Source organism: Nanorana parkeri, unplaced genomic scaffold (genome assembly GCF_000935625.1).
Source record: "Nanorana parkeri isolate BGI_ZX_2015 unplaced genomic scaffold, ASM93562v1 scaffold1665, whole genome shotgun sequence".
NCBI lineage: Eukaryota > Metazoa > Chordata > Amphibia > Anura > Dicroglossidae > Nanorana > Nanorana parkeri.
The window spans coordinates 199626-222776 of NW_017307933.1; the positions used below are offsets into that span (position 1 = coordinate 199626).

At 41.5% G+C, this 23151-nt stretch overlaps 1 protein-coding gene across 1 annotated transcript; it reads right to left on the minus strand.

The window, feature by feature from the left end:
- Positions 1–23151, minus strand: CEP85 (centrosomal protein 85; the record flags this gene model as incomplete). Its single annotated transcript, XM_018571071.1, has 14 exons — positions 1–242; positions 833–1058; positions 2228–2335; positions 4362–4421; positions 4815–4942; positions 6512–6536; positions 7367–7496; positions 7580–7734; positions 9381–9533; positions 16411–16596; positions 16680–16797; positions 19461–19585; positions 19668–20182; positions 23121–23151. Coding segments are annotated over 14 exons (2121 nt in total), but the record flags the coding sequence as incomplete, so codon positions are not given.

A 23151-nucleotide genomic window follows, 5' to 3' on the forward strand; every position in this document is an offset into this window, starting at 1 on the left:
GGTTTTCTCTTCAGCCTCGAAAAGCCACAACTAGTGCATCTAAGTAGACATTGTAATACAGTCCTGTCCTCAATGTATCATTCACTGTGTAATACAATTATCCCCCATGTCCTGGGCATAACGATCACTTATGGTGGTGCGTAGATCCTCAATGTCCTTCTTAAGCTGTTTTATTCCATTCACATATCTTTCAAGAGACACCAAATCTGAGGGTTCTTCTTGGTCTTCCACAATTGATGTTGCTATTGAAAAAACAAATTTACCATTAGAGTTAACAATATGTCATGAAATAACTACACACATCTATGTAGTTATGAACCTCTTCATCCCCATATTCCCTCTGTGTATGATCTGTACATTTAATGCATCTAGTCCACAATTACCAAACTTCATGTTTACAGACAGTGTCAAGAAAACCTTTGCCATGACCCTGGAAAGCATCCTCCAGTGACATACTAGATAGAACTGGGAGGCACTGTAAAGAAGGATCCAGCACCCGTGGAGCAACTATAGGATTGCCCTGTGGGGGACATAACTTGGTAGGGCTGATCGATATTTACCCCCCCCTCCCCCAATACTGGCATGTTTCTTCATTTCCAAAAACCTCTCTCTCACTCTCTCTCTCCAAATATCCAAAATAGGTCATTTCATGGGTTTTCAGACTGTCCTGACATTTTTATTTGCCATGTTGTATAGTAGAAAGTAAGGGAAACTTTATTGGTCCTTTTTTCATATCGTTAATAACCACTCTGAATTTTCTTTTTAATTACCACCAAAAGAAAACTGCCTAGAAAAATATAATTATTTTTATTATAAATGTGGACACACTTACAGTTTACTCCTAGTAGCATGGATAGGTTAGGGTCCGAGCCCTGCATTCTTTGGCTCAGCAGAGTGCAGACAGATCGTAGGTCCTTTTGACAGCGATTCATCTCTTTGTAAAGCTTGAGAAGTTGAGCAATCTCCATTTGTGTCGGTTCTCCCTTTACACAAGCCAGTTTCAGCTGCTCTTGTAGGGTTACATTGCGCTCTATTAGGTCTTGATTTTGGATTGCCAACTGAAAGAATACAGACATTGAGCTTATTCAGTAAATGTGTTCAAAAAACAAATGGTAAAGTAAAAGGTGCCCATACACTGCACGATTCTCGTACGAGAATTGCAGGAATCGTGCAGTGTATGGAAGGCGTGCGACCGTTTCTAATGTATGGTCGCACAACTTTTGTATATCGAGCATGTTGGAAAACCAGCCGAGAATCGTACGATTTTCGGCTGGTTAACATGATCGAGAGATCACTGCCGAACGGGCCGGTGTGCGCACACTGCCCGTTCAGTATTGGTCATCGGAAGCCCGCCCCTCAGTCACGAGGCGGCCCAACTAAGTCATCTCGTGGCCCAACGAAGTACTGATAGGGTGGTCATAATAATCTGGCCACTCAGTGTAGAGATACTATGTAGTGTAGTATTCCACAGATACTATGTGTGTTGAGAGGTAGAATGAGCACTGCTGCAGCACAGTCACGCTTTGAGTGAGGAGTCGGTGGAGCCTGGTATGGCAGTTCCCTGTATATCTTGGAAAATCTTACCAAAATGCTATCAGTCCCTGCAGCTTTACAGATTGGAAACACAATTCTTGCCTCCAAATTGTGTATGGTCAAAGAAGTATATAATTGGTCACATTTCGGTGATAATTTAAGTAGGGTTTTTGAAGAAAGAAATTGAAGATAATTTTCTTGTTATATTCACTCATGGGGAATCTACTGTACTATCAAGCAGTAGATATATGCCCCACGATTAAATAAAAAGAATTAGGCAAATACCTAATTACTTACTGATTCTCACTCCTGGCTGTGAAGAAGTGTGCGGGCACATGTGCAGTAGAGGGGAGGGGGGAAGAACAGACACTGAAGCTTAATGGATGCAGCCGGGAGCACGCACGTCGGACAGACACAAGGAGTCTGCGGTGGATAAGAGACCGACACTAGCGCTGAAGGGAATGTCAGAAACTGGTGGAATTAAGATGATCGGGTCAAGAGCAATCAAGTAAGGCGGGGGGGTGACCTTTAATGTCACTAAGTATTCTGTAAAATACTCTAATTCTCTCTTTAGTGCTTTACAGGCACAGGACTCTAAACGTTGTTCTAAAGAGTCTAGCTGCAGGATCACAGTCACAGGTGATTTCCAAGAGAAAGACTTTTAGCCCAGTTATAGCAAGACGAGCTGGCTTACCTCTTTCACTGCAACCTTCAGCTGTTGTAGAGCAGCATCTTTTCGCTGAGATTCTTCTCTTAAGGCCTGCCCCATGCCCTCTTCATGACCCACATGCTCTTGCAACTCCTGCAAAAATGTAAGGAAATAGGGTGCCTTAGAACAGCCACAATGTGTATTATTGTTAGTGCCATAACCTCTGGACTGTAAAGTAGGGATGCGCCGATACCGATACTAGTATCATTATCTGTGCCGATAGCGAGTATTTGGGTGAGTACTCATACTCTCCCAAATGCTCCCCATGCCTATCCAAATACCAGAACTTCCAGTATTGGGAAGCCCGGCAGCAATTCATTACACGCTGCCCGGCTTCCTGATTGGCAGGGAAGGCGATTCCATGCTCCCTTGTAACCGGGAAGCATGGAGCTGGCTTCCTGGGCAATCAGGAAGCCAGGAGGTGGGTAATGACTCACTCCCCAATTTCCAGATTGGCCGGAAAGCCAGCTCCATGCTCCCTAGTCACCAGGGAGCATGGAGCTGGCTTCCCGGCCAAATCAGGAAGTCAAGCGCCGTGTAATAACTCGCTGCCCAGTTTCCTAATTGGCCAGCTTCCTGACCAATCAGGAAGCCAGTGGCTGAGTCATTACCCGCCCCCTGGCTTCCTGATTGACATGAAAGCCAGCTCCATGCTTCTTCGTCACCTGGTGATGGGGTCGGCTTCCTGTGTGCGGTGATGCAAGTTTACAGGGAATTTAGAGTAATTAATTTTAAACACAGGAGAGGATTTGCTACAAGTGCAAAAAAGGTAAGGCTTGAGTTCAGCTTTAAACCTTGCTAAAACACCCCAAAAACAAATAAAAAAACAACAACAACAACAACAACAACAACAACAGCGCTACAACTTAAAATCGGACAACAAATAATTGATAGATAACATTAATAAAGACGTGTGGTAAAATAGGATTTTTTCATTTACCGTAAAATCAATTCCTTGTAGAGTCACACAGGAATTCAGGAACTGTTGGGTTAAACTGCCACCTACAGGAGGATTTGGACATCAGCAAAAAAAAGTGGCCAGCGCAGCACAACCTTTCTACTCCTAGCATGCCTCACTTGGAGAAAAGCAATATCAAGAGCATGAATATAAAAACACAGAGGGGTTCCAGCTCTGTCTCTCAATGAACTACAGGAAATGGTAAGTACAAAAATTTATTTAGCGTTCATTGAGGGACAGAGGAATTTGGGCACTGTAAGGATGTCCAGAAATAGCTGAGAAGGCAAAAAAATAAAAATAAAAAAACCTAACAAACCCACAAAAGCATCTGAACCGGGGACTGCCTGCTACCTTTAAACAGAACTTCAGGATTTTTTTTTCTAAAATCAACCCTTGCAGTGGGGTACCCCCCGCACTGCAAGGGTTAAAAAATGATGGGGAAGTTCACAATCTTTTCCTTGCAGGGAGCAATGACTGTCAATCACTGCACCCCACAGGGATCCCCCCCCCCCCCCTCTGTTCCTCCATCCCTGACTGGAGGATTACATAGGGGAGGGCACAGCTGGCTCCGCCTCTAGAGATGCAGAGCCAGCTGTCAATTGGGTGGCAGGGTGGAGCCCAACAATATGGTCAGGAACTTTCCTAGCCGCAGCGTGGCTCTGCACTGTCAGCAATAGCCCACTATATGCTGAGTTTTGGGTCACAGGATGACATAGTAAATGTCCTCCTAGGACCCTAAAGAGCACTATGGCCAAAAAAAGGTTGGCCCATAGTTCTCTTTGAAGCTTCTCACAGTGCTCCCTCCAGCCATTCCCCTCGTCTTCTGCAGGCTGAAATCTTCCTCAGCATCCTCAGGCCTATGCACTGTGTACAGATGTGATGATTTACCGGACCTTAGAAAGCTGCAGAGGAGGGGGAGAGACATTCCTGGGACCGGTCTAAAGAATCCGGCCGGGAGGTTGGGGCGAGTAATTCTTTGTTTTAAATCTAGAAACAAACGAGCAGTTAATAAAAAAAATACTTTATGCCAGAAGCTGGCATCAGATGAGGCCTGAACATTCACCTAGTAAAACTTGAGAACGTGTGAACAGAAGACTAGATGACAGCCTTGCAAATCTGGGAAACCGTAACCTAATGCCAAAAAGCTCAAGAGGTACTTACAGATCTAGTAGGAGTGGGCCCTCTCAGGACTTTAAGCTTGACGATGATCTGCCTGAGCCACTGAAAAAAGGTGAAAGAAGAACGGGGACCATCAGAAATGACAAAGTGTCAGTCTTTCTAATGGAAGCAATGGAGATAGATTTTCTTCTAATGAACTGGAAAGAGGGATATAAGAACAATGTCCTGGTTGAGATGAAAGGCAGAAACAACCTTAGGAAGCAAGGAGGTTCCGGGTCTAACCACCACCTTGTCCCTGTGCAAAAGCAGAAAGTGTTCTTTACAGGATAAAGCTGCCAGTTTGGACACAGCAGTGATGACAAGGAAAGGAACTTTAGAGAGTGGAAAGTGGGCTATCCCACATGAGCTCAAAGAAGAGCCAAAAAGAACCAAAAATGCAGATCCCATGGAGTGGTTGGGGATTGTACAGGTGGAGCCACATGAGACACTCTGTACAAAAGTCTTCCTAGCCTTTAGCATCATGGGAATCACTGATTCAGAGATGCCCCTGTCCCTCAGGACCAGGGCTTCAGGAACCAAGCCGCTAATGTCAGCGACCGTGAAGCAGGATGGTACACTGGTCCCTAGGACAGAAGATCTGAACAATCTGAAGAGCATCCACTGCTTCTGCTAGGGGATCCCTGCACCTAGGGGATCCCTGCACCAAGATGTCCACATCCAGATCCACAGTGGGGGCAACACACTTTTTAAAAAGGCCTCCTCAAACAAGTACAGGGTGTGAAGCCGTTTTGGAGAGGAGAACAGCTTGTCAGGTTCTCACAGTCTCAAAGTATGAATGGATACAGCAGGTGCACTCAAAAGGTCTTGGCAGTCTTAGGGCTCATAAAAGGAACCAAGGCTGGGGACATTACTGGCAAAAACTGCAGACTGATCAAGTTTTAAAGTGGCTCGGGCAAGGTGTAGTATCAACTGTTAATGTCTTAACTTAGTGGCTAAAGGTTTAGAGACTGATAATGCTGGGGGCAGGTCAGCTAAGGATTCTGCAGAAGGTGAGGAAGTACACCTTTGACTTCTGTGGTCAGAGTGAGCAATCAAAGTTGCAAGTCGGCCTCTAAAAACCTGCCAGGAGGTTTCCCCAAAGAAAAGATTCCAGGCTGTCTGTCAGGCTCTTCAGACAGTCTACTGTAGGCAGCACTGAAACCACTAATGGATCATGATCTGGAGACATCTGTTCCTGCTGCGTCTAGGTAGAAGTAGTAGATCAAGCGATAACGTTAGACCTCAAGAACCAGCTGCTGGTAGCAAGAGAGGCTTAGGCAGCTGAAGGTGACCAGATCACTCTAGGTGGGCAGCAGACATGAACACCAGAAGATGGATCCACATGACACTTGCAGTCAAAAGCAGCAGCAGGAAGGTGCTTTCTCAATGCTAAATAGCAGTGAAAAAAAAAAAAAAGCATGTCGCACGCCCGACACGCAACCCAGTAGATAACATAAGTGACGAGTCCCTCAGCGTTAACCCCTTCTGTGGTACACAGATGGAAAGTGGGTATTTTATTGGCACCCAATAATCATAATGAGGTAGCTCCCAGTGCTTAGCCTGCACGGCCTACTCAAAATGAGTCTTCAGAGACAGGATCATATCTGGGGCTGTGCCATGGCTCTGGAGGAAGAGAGTGCTCTGGAGCCAACAGTAAATTGAGGTCTGGAAAATGCCACATTGCAGATCCCAGTGCCTGATGGTCACATTCCAAGCTAGCTCTGTAACTGTCCAGTTCTGTGGGGTCCGGGTACAGCTTTCTAAGCTATTGCAGAGGAAACACCTCTACATAGCTGGGCATAGAGACCAGCTCAAGCAGCTGAGAAATCTTGAAGAAAAAGAGGAAATCTTGATTGAAGAGAAAACAAATAGCTGGCAAAAAAAGATTAGACTTTTCTCAGCAGAGCAGAGAAAAGGCATCCATCCCTCCTGGACAATAGCACAAAAAAAAAAAAAATTGAGATATGCTGGGAGGAAACATTATATTGGGCTGGCCACAATTTTAATTGGTTTGCTAGTGTCCAAATTCTCCTGTAGTTAGTATAACAGTTAGCAGTATAAACACAACAGTCTCTGAAGTCATGTTTCTCTTAATAAATGAAATATCAAAAGGTGTATTAAAATCACATACAGAGTCCACTATTTTTCGTGACCGAAAAAATTTTGGCTTTCTACCACCTATATATATATATATAAAACATAAGTATTTCATAAGTTCCTTTATAGACAGTAGTTCTAAAACCCACAAAATGAACAACATACAATGCTGCAGGTGAACAAATTGAACTTAAAAAAATAATATTTTAACTCTTCTTGTAGAAAATACAAATATGAATTGAGTAACTTTTGGACAGATGAATGACATTGTGTAGTTGGTCAACTTCACTACCAATAAACTCACACCTTGCTAGTGTGAGAGAATGAATAGATTGGGCTACTAGGATATGGAGAAACGAATACACAAAACAGTTTACATTTTTCTTCACTGGAGTGTGCATGGGACAAACATTATCTCCTTTCTCTCCTTAGTCCTTCACATTGGGAAAGTCAGTGGCAACAAGGGATAGGAATAGGCATGGGATTGACCAAATTAATTCAAGTGACGGAGGAAGGCACAGTGCGTGTGAGCAGAGACGACAAGCGAGCCATGAGGCCCGATGGATGAAATACTTAAACTATCGTGATTATGAATTTAGGAGTGAAACAATATACAAATGATTATATTAGATGTTGAGATATATTGATTTTAAAAGCAATATTTTGACAATTAGTTACTTACTATATATGGTAATTCTATTATGCTCTCCTATAAAACAAAGGAGTACCATCTACACAACCCTACCACAGCACAAGTCCCACTGGCGGCTGGCTGAGTGATGACTCGCAACTCATCACTATAGGAATCAAGCCACTCTTTGTTGCACCCCTTGAAATTCCATCTCACACACCTGGGAGTGTGGGCACCTCAAGCTGGGAAGCCCTGTTTTTAGAAGACCCCCATTATGTACCTTTCTTAAGCCTTCCTTATCTTTTTGAAGAGATTCCACTTCCTGTTGTAAATCCTCTGCCTCCTGTAATAACCTCTTTTCTTCCACTTTCCACTCTGTGGTTTCCAGCTTCTTTAGTTCCATCTGTAAACTAACAAGCAGATCATTCCAAAGTTACAAGATTGTAGATTAATCTATTTGGCTTGTGTGCATCTTCAATCATTCATTGGCTACCTTTCAATGGTATTCCAATACTCCTGTGCTTTGAAATTCTCAGCTGTCAGCTTGGTTTCATTCTCCCTACAGGTTGCTCTAGCTTCTGCCAGTTTGTTTTCTAGGTCACTCACTTGCTCCTGCAGAAGGCAGTTCTTCTCTTGGAGTTCATTCAGCTGAAAGAAAAGTAAATAAAAAAAAAACAATTCAACTTTCAACTTCCTGTAACAGGCTAAGCTGTCCAGCAGAAGCGACAGTCTTAATGGTCAACGCAGCTGTAAAATCAACAAGCAGGAGGCACTGCCTGCATTGGATTGAATGAAAGCACAGCTGCCTGTAGTTCACAGGGGAGAGTGACAACTGTGCTGTACACTGGGAGCTGGGGATCATGCTATTCATGAAAGCCTCAGAACAGAAATATATATATTTCTTTAATATTTAATAATTTTTTTGGGGGGGGGGGGCTGAAATAACGAAAATCGATTATAATCTATAATGAGAAACATTGTCAAGGATTCTCAATCATCGATTAGTTGATTTTTGATTAGTTGAATCCTCACCACTGCCACTCTGCTCCTCTATTCTCTCTGGTGCTGGCTACAGCAGCCTGTGTCCCTTTCAATCCTTGCTGCTCTTCCCACAAAAAATAAAATTAGATGTATTTTGTAAATGTATTCTCCATTTCATTTTATGGTTGTCGTTTATTATAAAAGGTGAAAAAGTTTCTGTAAATAACATTGTATAACATTTAACAACCAGCATGGATGGAAATCTGGCAACAAAGTCACATTTCAAACATCTTAGAACTGGACCACAAACATGAATTTCTAGAAGGCATCAAGCAAAAGCCATGTATCTGGCATATACAGTAAATAACACAGAACTTTATTTCAATAGGGGAGAAGGAATTAGAAATACTGTCAGGATATCTGATGTAGAGATCTAAACGCACATAATGCGACAGATGGTTTCACCACTCTATGAACTGTAAATATAAAACGATTTCAGTGGCGAGTGACCAGTGATCCTCATCATCATAGGTCTAATCCCCTCTCCCCCCCGCCTCCTTTAGCTTTTATGGGTATACAATCTTTACATGGTGTCACCAATTAATCCCCAAGTGCAAATTGCTGCTGCTCTTCCTATCAGACGTTGCAGCTACTGCCTCCATGTACTGTTTCCAAGGTAAAAGCTTGGGTCTCACCATTATTACTACAACACAGCTACGCTTCCTGACATATTCCAGAAGCCTGGTGGAAAACGGCATAGTGCAGTGTACAGGTAATAACTACTGTGACAGTGAGGCATTACCATGAAGGTGATCCATAGCTTCCAATATTCCCAAAACATTTCTAGAGACATTTTGTCCTAAAGCTTTATGGTAAAATAGCAGCATGCTAAATGTGTTTTGGCATATTAGAATTGTGACCATAACGCAAGTGGTTTAAACGTTGTAATTAAATAGTGGCTGATCGATCAACCTCTGCATGTTCTGGACACTGCACTTACATGGTAGAGCATCCGTAGTCACATGCTATTACCAATGAATTGTGGCTGAAGTACTTGGTCATGTATCCAGGAAAGGGGCATCAACATGGTTTAAAAAAAAAAAAACGAAATACAGATTACTGTCAAAGGATAAAAACTGGATCTACAAGTAGATCCTGAAACAAGGGAGATTGGGAGATTGCAGAACATAGTGTAAATTTCTGTTCATTTTCTGACTCTTACTCTACTGCTTTGATGTTTATTTCCTCATACCACTGCTGACATGCAGCAGATATGGGTGCCCTGCAAGCAGTGACTCATTGTGTGGCATTACCTGACGTAATTGTTTTTGGTGGTCCTGCGCAGTGGGAAGATCAGCCATGTATCTCTCCAATGACTCAATCTTCTGCTGCTTTTCCTTGTTCTGCTCTGCCTCTTTCTGACACTTTTTTTTCAGAGAATTAATATGCTTTTCTCTTCCTTTCACCTGAAGGGAAAATAAAATAAAAACACAAATTCAAAAAGGAAAATATAATTGGATGTAAAGCCAATACAGAGGCTCTTAGTCTGTATTGGTCTAGGTGACCATTACCTCTGGTACAGAAAGTGATGTGAAAAATCAAAATATTTGATTTCTCTAGAAAACAGGAGGAGAGGAGAGGGACATCTTCCAATGGGGACACATGTTTCAGTAAAGGATTTACCCTCACACTGGGCAGATCTATTACTTCCAAACCATTCCCTACTCTATCCAATTACTAATAAAAAAAATGTTTGGCTTTACATACACTTAAAATATGACCACAGCGCTGTGGTTTAGAATAAAGAGACAGCAAACAGGGCTGTTTGCTCTGAGCACAGTATGTTCTATTCAAACTTTGGATTAAGCCATCTGATAAGTAAATGATACGAGTCCCTATTGATAGGGGACAGAAGCCCAATTACACAGCTCAATGACTTAAGATGCAATCTGGGTTTAAAAAGGAGCCCAAAGCTCCATCAAAAGCAGAAATAATGGTATTTATGCAACGACTGTAAAATTATCATCTTGGAGTTCATTGAGAGACAAAGAAATTGACATACCATACAGCTAGATTTAATACTGGCAAAAGAAAATCTAGAAGCCAGTCCCCTGTATAATTCCTCCCCTACCCAGCATGCTACTGTTTTGTGTTGAAATAGTACCAAGAGCATTAAAGGAAACAGAGGGATGGAACCTGTATCTCAATGGACGAGAAGAAAAAAATATAATCTAAATTTTCCCTTCTCTTCTATTGATGGACACAGGAATTCGGATACAGTCGAGATGTCTAAAAGCAGTCCAACTGAGGGGTGGGCAATACAGCAACAACTGCTAACGGGCCCAAAAGGAACTAGGGACTGCCTGCAACTCAGAGTCAGCCTATAGGACCAATGTCTGAATCTGAACCGGATGAGGCCTATTCCCATGCCAAACAGGGGAGCTGTCAATATGACCAGAGGGAGGGCATGGAGAATTAACTTGCAGCTCAGGCCAGGAACAAAGGGCCACCACCATGTGGGAGGGGATCACCAAATTTAAATCAGCAAGCAGCAGTTCAACCAGAAACCACCAAAAACAGGTGGAACAACAAAGTTTTTCCACGTAGGGAAGAAAAAATATTCACAACATGATGTGGTCAACAAGAAAAAGAGGCCAAGCCCCTGGTAGGAACAGGCCCAAAAGTGAAACCTCTACAAAAAAAAAAAAAAAAAAACAGGTCCTGCCTTTAAAGTGACACTAAACTCAGGAACTACACCATAAAATGCATTCAAGTACCTGAACCATTAACAAAAATGTAGCTTATTTGTGTATCACTTGGCTGTAGATCCTCAAATCATCTCTGATTATGTACTGACACTGTCCTTCCTTCTGGAGGAGAGCTACCTTTATTCCCCATGGTACCTGTGTGTTATAAAGTATCCACCGCCCCAAGCTCACTCCCGTGATGGACCACAATCTCACTTTTAGCTTACTAATTTGTATTGAGATTGTAGTCCATCACAGGAGTGATCTTGGAGCTGTGGCTACTTTACAACACACACAGGGACCATGGAGAACAAAAGTAGCCACCCTCCAGAAGGAAGGACAGTGTTAGCACCAATTCAGAGATGATTTGAGGATCTACAGCTGACTGATACACAAATAAGTTACATATATGTTAATAGTCAAGGCACTTGAATTTTTAAGATTTAATGCCCAAGTTTAGTGTCACTTTAATTTCAAATTCAGAATGGATAGAGTTCGGATTTCCAGATACCCATTACTTGGCATTTTTAAATCCAAGAGTCCCAAGGGTTTAAGTTCCACCTTGTATTCTCAACTATTACATGCCATTGTGGGAAATTTTCTCTAGCAGTTAGATCTAAAATGGCATGTGTGCAGTAATATTCAGCGCGATGGTACCCCAATAATGAGTGGAATAGAAAGCTGCTATGCTCAAAGTGTGACTACTTGCAATAATGTGAATCAAAAAGGTGAACAGCGCTAAGTATTCATGCAAATAACATTGTATAAAATGCAATCTAGTGCTAGATATAAATCAAATCAATAAATCCCAAGAGGAAGGTGCATTGCAAATACTAATAGTTCATCAGCAATAAATAGTGAATAATCAACCAATCAATATATTGTATATCAATTTCATTGATATACAATAAATAATGCAACACATACTCTGAATATGCAATAAATGAATGATCGTGCAATACCATAAAACCCTACAAAAATATAAATATATAGTGTCCAATCAAAAGTTTGTGGTAGTGGTTCAGTAACAACGTGCATCACACAGACTAGCATCCAAAACAATTCCAATTAAATTCCAAAGTGGAAAGCAATCCAACAAACTGCTCAGAAATGCTCTAAGAGTAAAAACTAACACTCTCCCCATGAACAAACACAGATCCCTTTCAAAGCAATCAGCAGAATTAGTTGAGTTTAAAAATAGATGGTGAGAAAGGGCACGATGTAATATTAAAGGCGAGCTACATTCAATTGCTTGTCCGGCTCATCCAGTGCTCCTTCCCGATCCATAAAGCAGTCAGTCTCCCAATACAACGGTCACCGTTCACATCACTGTTGATCCTGCCAGAAGTCCAGAGATATCTCGAGTCCTGTGGCACATTGGGATTTAATTGGAATTGTTTTAGACGCTAGTCTATGTGTGAAGCTCATTGTTACTGAACAGTGTTGCAGAACCACATATTTATAGTATTTATTGCATTATTGTATATAAATTATTGGATTGATTATTCACTATTGCTGATTATTAGTATTTGCATTTTCATCATTGGATAGATTTATTGATTTGATTTATATTTAGCACTAGATTGCACTTTATACATTATTCTTTGCATAAATACTTAGCGCTGTGCACTTTTTGATTAGATCTAATTGGCAGCAGTGTATCCCGTCCTTGTCAGATGAGGATTGGTTTTGTTTTTGTACTTCGTATTCAAAACAGTCACACCAGCTGTCAACAATAAAATGATACAAATCTATACTATTCATCAAGAGTATTTAACACCTGTACAGCTTTATAGGATGAAGAACATGTCCACGTCAAACTGTTTATGGTGTTCTCAACCAGATGCAGATTTTCTTCAAAATGATGCAACACTGCCAGTTAATTTCTGATTACTGGCAGCAGGCAGATTTTCATTGGTACTATCAAAGCCGTTTTGCCTATATACCAGAGGTGTGCCCTTTTGACGAGGAATTGGACGGTCTCGGTATTCTAGAATTTTCTGAGAATCATTGTTTATGGCACAGAAATGAGTAACTGTTACTGTAAACATCTGCAGCCAGAGGACCCCAGGATCTTCCAATGGATCTCCACGGTCAACAAGGTGATCCCGTATGAGAAAATCATCAATCTCAATAAAAATTGCCTGGACAAGTATTGGAAGATCTGGGCGGAACCTGGGTTGGCCTTTAACCCCACCTAGGTGGGGGTGATATAACCAACCCTCTTTTCTATACTTTTGTATTTCTTTACATTCTACGCTACTTCTTGGTTTTGTATATGTTTGTTGTTGTTTTATATACAGTCACGTGAAAAATTAGGTACACTATGGAAACTAATCCAGAGTGAAATCTCACGGTTTATAAGGAACCACCTGTTCTGGGGTACCAAACAGCAGCCCGGGAGATGATTCTCCTATGGGAGAAACTTTTAAATAGGAGAAGACCCCTTACAAGTCAACTGAAGGATTGGCTTAGAAAAATGTCTGGGACTACGTAGTACATAGAGAATGACACAATGGATTCCTCAGGAATTACACCTACAACAATAGAGAATTGTTGGTTTTGCTTAGTGACCCAGTGCATTATTTACTTATATCAGAAGCCACAGATCTGTTTTCCAGGTTTATTCTTTTGATGTTTGAGCCTAGGTTATACCATTATGCTATCATGGGATCACTTTCTTTTTTTTCCCTGGTGTCACGGTTTATTTCTGTTTTTTCATTATTCATTTCTTTGTGACTATGCTATGTTTGTATACGTCTTCCCATGCCACTGAATCCTCATCTATCATGCTGTCTTTACTGTGTTTTATTCTGAGAATTTTTGTAGTATTCTGTTCTTGTATTTCTTTTTTGTTGAAAAGTAGTAATAAAAAGAGAATTTATAAAAAAACTAAACAAACAGTAGAGAAGGGGGGTGTATTGGACCAGGAAGATATGAGAGAAGGGGAGACGCCTCTGAAGGAAGTTTCCCACAAGACCCAATGCTCCCATAAAAAGGAGAGAGGGACAACCCTTTGTCTGATAATAAGGGATTGAAAGGTAGACATGCTGTGGATCATTCCAGCAAGGTACTATGATGATTATCATCCAATACAGGGGGCAACTTTAAATGCTGAAAGCTGACAAGGCCAAATCCAGCTGGAATTTGCAGGCGTTGAGCCCTGGGGAAGAGGTTTGTTCACCAATATCCACTAGGCCAACACTATGTAAAAAAAGGAGGCCGCATGTGTGCAAGTCAAAGCTTACTCTAAGTGACCTAGTAGGTCAGAGAATCCCTCTAGAGAGGACACTGGTGTGTAGCTAGTACTACTGAGAGTCTATGATGCCCCAAAAGAAAGGGAAGATCTCTTAGGAAGAGTGGTGGCTTGAATGGGCCTCGCTCCAAAAGGTGCAAGCTGACACAGGTAGTGGAAGAGGGGTCTAGGGGTGAGAGGAAACCGAGGGATCTGTTTGGTAGCATAGGGAAGAAAACAGGGAGTAACAGCAAAAAGTACCAGAAGCCAGGAGTCAGCCTGTGAGCCTAATGGGGAGCTCTCTGCACATAACTGGCTGAAGGGAAAACTACTGAAGCAGCCCCCCACTTGTAGAAGCAGGGGTGCATCTTCATGAAAAAGTTTCTTAGGAGGGTCTAGCTGGTCTCTGATTAAATATTTTATGAACTGCCTGGGGTCAGGCTCTCAGAGCCTGCGGGGATCCACTGCAGAAGTAGATGAGGGAGAAGGATGCAGCTCAGCCAACCTCTCCCTATACTTCCTGCATTGGGCAGGAGCACACTTTGGCCTCCTATGGAATCCTTGATTATGGCATCAAGTGCAAGACCAAAGAGATGTCATCCCTTTAAGTCCAACAAAGTCAGATGCTATTTGGATGTGGCATCAGCGTCCCAGCATCTTAACCAGAGAGCTCTGTGCATTTGAATGGACAGCAGACCCAATCAGGACATACATTTTGATGCTTGTATTAAGCTATCACAGCTGAAGAGTAAGACTCTCGACATCTATTCTACATGCTTAATTAAGAAGGGGCCTTCCTTGAGGTATCCAAGCCATTCTACTGTGGTTTGACAGACAAGGGTTACAGTCAGTACAGGAAGAAGGGCAGAGCCTACCAGGATAAACTGGGATGTAAGAAAGTATTCCAACTACCCATCAGAACCCTTAAATTTAAGCATGCACTGTCTAACAGATTTCCGTTAAGGTGCGTCACTGGGAAATCCACAGTGGGTATAGACCAGGATTAACAAATCTCTCTCTCAATGGAAATCATTCCAATCTCAAGTAGGGTCCAGAAACCTTCAAGGTGCTTTTGGCCACATTAGGACATGCCTTGAATAGCAGGTGTTGTTTAAAGGTAAAATATACACTACCTGGGCAAAAAAAGGCACCATCTGGATTTAGCTAAGCAAACAGGAAAGAGCTATTTGGGTTGCTTCAGTTGGTCATGTCTAGGTTCAGCAACATTATGTGCCCAAACTATGAGCTCAGCTAACTACCGTAATATAGTTACATAGTATTTGAGGTTGAATAAAGACATATTTCCATCAAGTCCAACCTATTTTGTGTGTGTATATAGGTCTTGAGGCATCTCATTCTTATGAGTACCTGTAAAGCTTCTTGAATGATTCCACACTATTTGCTGAAATCACTGCTTGTGGCAAAGAGTTCCAGACCCGAACCACTCGAACTGAGAAGAACCCCCTTCGCCCCTTGTGTTTGAATTTTTTTTCTACCAGTTTTAGGTGGTGGCCTCTAGTTTTTGTTACGGAATTAATCTTAAAGAGTTTGTTGCTAATGTTGCTATTACTATAGAACATCTTGTACATGAAAATCATATCCCCCTTAATCTCCTTACTTCCAACTACATGTTTAAATTTAGTAGCCGTGTCTCATAGCTCAGGTCCTCCATTCCCCTAATGAGTTTGGTTGCCCTGCGCTGGACTCCCTCCAGCTCAAGGACATCCTTTCTATGTACCGGTGCCCAAAACTGCACCGCATACTCCAGGTGAGGCCGAACCAGTGGTCACATCTTTCTGCCTTGAGGAAGGGACCCTGCGCGGTCCCGAAACGTCGGTTTATTTGGCTGTCTGTGACGCTTTCTGTCCAATAAAAGGGACGTATTTATCTTTACTACTGAGTGCTGGTGATTTCCTGACTTTCCTGTGTTTGCACGGCGCCATCCGTGGTATCTCATCACTGCGAGCACCACTTTTTTCATATCTGGCCGGGACTGATGTGAGGAGTGCGGAGGGTCTCTCCATCTACTTGATATACTGAATGAACATTTTCCAAGATGACAATGCCAGAATGGTTCAGGGAGCATGAAACTTAATTTTCACACATGGATTGGCCACCACCAGAGCTTAACCCCATTGAGAATCTTTGGGATGTGCTGGAGAAGACTTTACACTGTGGCTTGATTCTCTCCTCATCACTACAAGATCTTGGTAAAAAATGAATGCAATTCTGGACAGACATAAATGTTGTGAGATTGAATAAGCTTATGGAAATGATGCCAAGGTGAATGCATGCCGTAATCAAAGCTAAAGGTGGTGCAACCAAATATTAGAGTGACTTTTTTTCGTCACACACACTTACTCGCTCCTCTTGCCTTTTCAATTCATCTGAATGTTTTAGGGCTGCCTCCTTTATAGCCTCTCTCAGGTCTCTATTCTCTGCCTCCATGGCACACAATTTCTTCTCCAACTCTCCCTTCTCATGACCAGAAGACTCTGTTTTCTCTGCAAACTGGGCTCTTAAGAAGGTAACTTCTCGCTGGAGGTCCTAAAATAAAAACAGGACACTTTAGTCTGCTGGCAAAAAGGATACAAACAGGTGAGGGAGTGTCTGGTCTAAAAGGCACTTACTTGCAACCTGATGAGGCACATATCATTGTAAGGACTGGTTTGGCTTAAAAGAGTGTTGTGTGCCTTCATCTCACTCTCTCTTAGTCTCTGCTCAAGCTGAGAGATATGCTGCCATTGCCTGTAAACAGAAAAAGGGAACAAGGACTCTTTACGGTCAGTCCCATTTGACTGATAAATAGAACAAACAAATACTTTCATAGTTAGAATATCTGGGGGTGAATGTAAACAAGTATTAAATCAAAAGAGCCCCAAAATGTAACATTTATGCCTGGGCTCTGCAGGATTCTCTTGAGACCACCATAAATCACGTAGAACTGCACTGATGGTAATGTAATTGACTGTACAATACGATACATTCCCAGGCCTGAATTCACTCTATAGCAAAAATTAGCACAGCCCTGCTTGAGTTGTGCTGGCGGGGAACAAGCACAGCACAAATGCTTGTGTACACCTATCCGCGATGCATCTTTACAGCATTTTCCACCTTTGATACTGGGGGAAGGTATCAATTTGATTGCATCATGGGTGTTTTTTTTTAAATTATTGTATTTCTGATTTTAGTGCATAAAACGACAGATTTATTATCCTATTTTTTGTTTAATTCCTAAATATTTTCATAAGGAGAATTGTCACTGTCTCTAAAGTGTCTCCAAATTGTTGCAAGCTTGCAGGGAACCTCCTGGAGGACAGCTGAATAGTCCTCAAGGGCTGACATGAAGATGTGAAGGTAATTATCTTTGCGATACTATACAAGACATGACAAACGCACTTCTAGGATGTGTGATAGTTTGGAGGGCTTTTAATGTTGCAAATGCTGAATGTAAATACCACGCAGTTGAGAAATGATGCTGAATGTCAGAAAACATCTGCAGCAAGTCACAAACATTCAAGAACACTTAAAAAAACTCAGACGGCTCGGCCTGGATCGGGAGCTCAACCCCTTTCCCATGTTAATCCGGCCCAGAGTGCAAATGTACGAACTAGAGGTGCACCGAAATGGAAATTTAAAAACCGAAACGAAACCGAAATAAAAAAAAAAAATCTCAGGCCGAAACCGAAAACTTTTTTTATTTTTTCAAATTTTAATATTTTATTTTTATTTATGAATTCATTTTTTATAAAATATTTTTATTTTTTACTTTACTTTTAGGGGCTTTGGGGAAATATTAGGGGTCTAAAACAGACCCCTGATATTTCCCATTTAAAATAGAAAAAGAGATTGAGAACAAACAGTCCTCAATCTCTTTTTCTGTATCCCCCGTTATCAATGAACAGGAATCCTCTACGAGTCTCCCTGTTCATTGATAACATTGTTTGTTTACTATAACTACAATTATGAATGAATGGGGGTGATGTTGATCACTTCCCATTTATTCATAATTGAGGATATAGTGAACATACCATATCCTCAATTATGTACAAACACTCAGCGATCACTGATCACTTAGTGTTTGTACCTTGCTCTTCTCTCCGACACGTTGCCACAGGAGGTTGATCGAGCAGTGTAGGGAGGAAAGCCCAGCCTCCTGTGACATGCTGTCTCCGCCCCCACACAGCTCTGCCAGACTGTGATAGGCGGCAGAGCGGTGTGTGAGGAGACGCCGGCCGCTCACAGCGCTCGGCCGGCTGTCACTTTCTCTTCATCCCGCTGGGACATAGAGCAGCGCCCAGCGGGGAGGAAAGAAACCTGGGATGCGCCTATGTATAGGTAGGAAAATGGCACTTTCGGCATTATGCCAAAAGTGCCATTTTCGGCCGATATATCGGTGCATCCCTAGTACGAACAATTAAGTGCTGCAGGGTAAGTCTATTTTTTAAAAAAGGCTGTAGTCCTACAATAGTGCATTTTAATTGCTACTTGGTCAACCACATTGCAGATCATATAAATCTAAGGGCAGAAGCAATGCATGCAAGGAAGTCCTAAAAATCCCGTGCTCTGTACATGTTAAACAAAGCAACAAGTTCACTTTCAAGTAGAACTAAAAAGCAAAATAAAATTTGGTGGCAATGGTGAGGGGTCAGAACCACAGTTAGGTTTTTATTTCTGTCTGGATTCATTAGGGAGGTTCTGATTGTCCTGATCAACAATGTCACTTGGGCAAGTGCAAAATTTGAATACTTTAACAGAAGTTTTCTGATGGGGACACTTGTTCCTGTGACAACTGTCTAAAAGGGTATTTGCCTTCCATTAAAAAGATACCCTCTTACTTCCCGTTTAGTCTATAGAACAGGAGGTGAAGGTAAATATCCGTAAAAGGGTCACAGTGAAGAAAACAAAGCACAAAGAGTATGAACCCTCCCCTAATGTATCCAAAATGAAGTGGTTTGACATATACTATAAAGACCAACCCTGCACAATTTTTCTTCATGCCTTCTCTTTGTTACCCCAGTTTTGATAGGAAGTTGAAGCAGCCTAGTGTAAGCACTTATTCTAGCACAGTAAAGCTTACACAGGGCTGAGGACTCCCGGCCCTCATGTGACAGGACCGATGTTTGAGCAGCTGTCACAGAGGAAAGGGAGTCTTTTACATAGTACCCTATTACCTGAAGTATTGGGTAATTCTCTTTACTTCCAATGCAGCAGCAGGAGAACAAAGGGAAGGAGAGCATATGTAGTGGTGTGGACAGTGTTAAAAGGAATCTGTCTGTTTTTTTTAATGTTTTAGACATAACCCATTAATATATAAAAACACTAAATATGAAGTATACCATACTATGAATAATACATTTTTGGAATTTTCAATATATTATTTGTAGCCTCTTATAAATATATTTCCCCACCTTTCCAACATCAGCTGTTTTTCCAGCAGATTACCATCACTGGCCTTCGCAGCTCTCTCCCAGTCATTTGAACTTTGGTGTATTGCAGCAGGATGTATCAACATTGTGGGGTAGTCTCTCATAAGCTGAAATATATAAACGTACATGTTAACAGCATACTTTGTTAATACAGACAGAAATAAAAATCCATTAGTGTCAAATTCTTACCTGTAGTTTTTCCATGTTCATTCTTAGGTTCTCTGTGTACTGATTTTGTTGCCGTCTCCAAGCACTATATTCACCTGCAGAACACTGTTTAAATGAATCTATCCCCCATCCTTGATGTGTGGCCCCTGAGAAAACAGTTCTGCGCGTGAGTTCAGCTACTCCAGTCTCTTTGCTTTCAGGCAGAGCTTTGAAATGCGCAACTACTGAGCTAGCAGCTACTGCAGGGATTTCATGTTTCATATCGCTGCAGAAAGTATTCAATAGACCCGACTGGTTTAGGGTAGGTTCAATATTAGGCATTTCAAACTTTCTAGTGTCATCCGCTGTGGAAGGGTCCAACGTAGGTTGGGTTGAGAAAATCGATAAAGCAGCTTCTGTAGAAAGTGGGGCTCTGTCTTGAACATGTGTATTACTGGAAGACACTGCCAGTGTAGAAGGCACAACAAGAGCAGTGGGGATGGTAACCTGGCTTTTAATTGGCTGGAAGGACGTACTGCCACTAGCATTGCAGAAATCTGGAGAAAAAAAAAAAAATGTATAGCAATATCAGTCAACTGTATTATAGTGAAGCAGATAGAACATACAGAAGGCATAATGAAGCCTGGAATTTCAGAATTTAAATTATAGCAAATTAAATTTGCAATTGGGCCCCACACTGAGCTGCAGATTTGTTTTAAACCGTAAGGGGTTCATTTTTTAAAAATGTAACCCCCTCATGACAGTGATGTGACACTTAGCAACATTGTATGCCAGGTGACGACTATTATCTTTTAGAGAAAAATAAATAAAATGTTAGCTTGTAGTTTTAGGCTGAGAAGTACATACAATTGTCTAAAATCCTAGGAATGTGAGATGTTTCCAAATAGAGGACACATAAAATATTTAAAAAAGACATTGAATAATGAAATGAATATTTATCATGCCATTGCTAACTAAGGCTTGTATCCCCATAGTGGGGAAAATAGATTATCACATGTCCAGACTCCAGAACAATGTATTATTGTATAGTGATCCCTAATAATACGTATAGGTGCCCTTAGTAAGAAAATATATTACTGCTGTGTAATAATCACACAGCAAAAAAATGTAAAAAGTGCTTCAGTCATTACTAAACAGGCTGTCGAAGAGGTCGCTCAGTCGCAGAATGCAATCCTAGGACTACAATCTTATGTTCTACATGTGTCCTACCTTACCCTTGCAAGCATTCTGTTTTCACAACGCAATCATCAAATCTATTGATTTATTTCTGATCCATTTGAGGGGTGACAATTAGAAACTTTTTACTGAATTTTTGCTTCCTTTGTCAACTCTCCTCTCCCACAGAGTTACTGAGAAACAACAGCACATTGATGAGGCCATATCTGTTCTGTCCACAAAACCTAAATGGTACATTTACAGCACTATGGGAAAAAAAACAGAGCCCTGATTATTTGTCATTGTTGCTCCACCCTCTTTAACCCCGAGTGCGGCTTTGCCAGGGGATCACAGGCAGCTAATAAGACAAATTCAGATATTAACACCTGCAATTAAAATAGAGAATATAGGATGACGGAGAGGGAAGGCCCTAGGCCCCAAAAATAGGAGACTTAATCAAGGTTCAGAAGAGAGGGGTCAAAACCTGGTGGAAGATAGCTGTCTATACAAGGTTACCACATTTTGGTGTATATATAGAGTTCATACCCAAAATGGGTAATTACTCAAAGTGTGTCCCTAACATTTAGATAATACCAATTTAAATACAGGCCTCGGTTAAATGACACTAAAATGTACTCTCAGGGACTCGGAGACTGTATATAAAAAGGCACACCACCTGTCAGACAATGTGTGACCTCTGGCTTTCAAGCGTAAAGTGACACTAAACTTAGGAGTTAAATCTTAAAATGCATTGAAGTACAAAAAAGTACCCCATTTGTGTATCACCTGGCTATAGAGCCTCAAATCATTTCTGAATTGATGCCGACGCTGTCCTCCTTCCTTCTGGAGTAGGGCTGCTGCAACTAATGATTATTTTCGTAAATCAATTAGTTGGCCGATGAATCGGATAAAAATAAATAACTACAATCCTTAATTTAGATTGAAATACAAATGCAGTGTAACAAAGTTTACTTGGGGATAAAACTGCATGCACAATAGTTTGCAATCGCACTGCACTGGAGCACACGGCATTGCGGTACTGCGCGTTTGGGGTGCCATTGAAACTAATAGCACTGCCCGCAGCAGAATTTATCATGCCAAAACCGAAAATCACTTTTTCCCACCTTTAATCATTTCTTTTGTATTAACTGTATTGTAAGCATGTGGCACTTGAATAGCAATAGCCAGGAAATGACAGCTGCCAGTGGCAGGAGTCTGCAGGCGGCAGTTGAACGTAGATACAGCAGGTAGTGGGCTGATGCCATAGCCAGCCTGCTATTTGCCATTTCAAATTGCAAATAGCAGGCTGGCTATTGCACCCACCCACTGCTTGCTGTGCCCTCCTCCCAGCATGGAGGAGAGAACTAGGGGATCCAATCAACTGATCGATAATGAGAATAGTTGAAAAGTATTCCAATTATAGATTAATTGGTTGCAGCCTTTTCTGGAGGGTGGCTACTTTTGTTCCCCATGGTTCATGTGTGTGTTGTAAAGTAGCCGCACCAAGCTCCCTACCGTGATGGACTACAAATTAGTAAACTAAACTAGAATTTGTAGTCCATCATGGGAGTGAGCTTGGAGCAGTGACTACTTTACAATACACACAGGAAGCATGGGGAACAAAAGTAGCCCCCCTCCAGAAGGAAGGACAGTGTCAGCACCAATTCAGAGATGATTTGAGGATCTAAAGCTGAGTGATACACAAATAAGATACATTTTTGTTAATAGTTAAGGTTCATGAATGCATTTTTAAGATTTAACACCTGGGTTTAGCGTCACTTTAACAGTCAGCGTCAGACAAAGGTAAACCTAAATAAAAGGGATCATATATATACACTTTTCTAAAAAGCCGAACTCCAGACGGATATAAAGACACACCTTAATGCAGCTCTGTTACCACCAAGACATGCTGGTAAGTTAACTGGCTGCGGTCTTAATTGGTCCTAGTTTATATATAAGAGAAAGGGACCTTCGATTGTGAGCTCCTTGCGGGCAGGGACTGATGTGAATGAATAGTATGTAAAATGCTGGATAAAAAAAAAAATAAAAAAAAAAAATGTACAACACTATATAAGAACATAAAATAAATATTCATTATTGAAAAAAATAAAGAAATTATAGTTATAGTTCCTGCATGCCTCATACACTCTCTCATCTGCTGAGTGTAGAGGGTCAGGCATTGACCTCGGACCCCCTGACACGCCAACTTAAAAAGACAGACATGTAGAAAGCAGGTAAGGAATATCTCTGATCACTACTGACTCTGACAAAGTGCTGCTGAAGCGATAAACATCATATAAGAAATGTGAGTTAACTTACCTTCTACATTTTTATTAGAAGGAATTTCTTT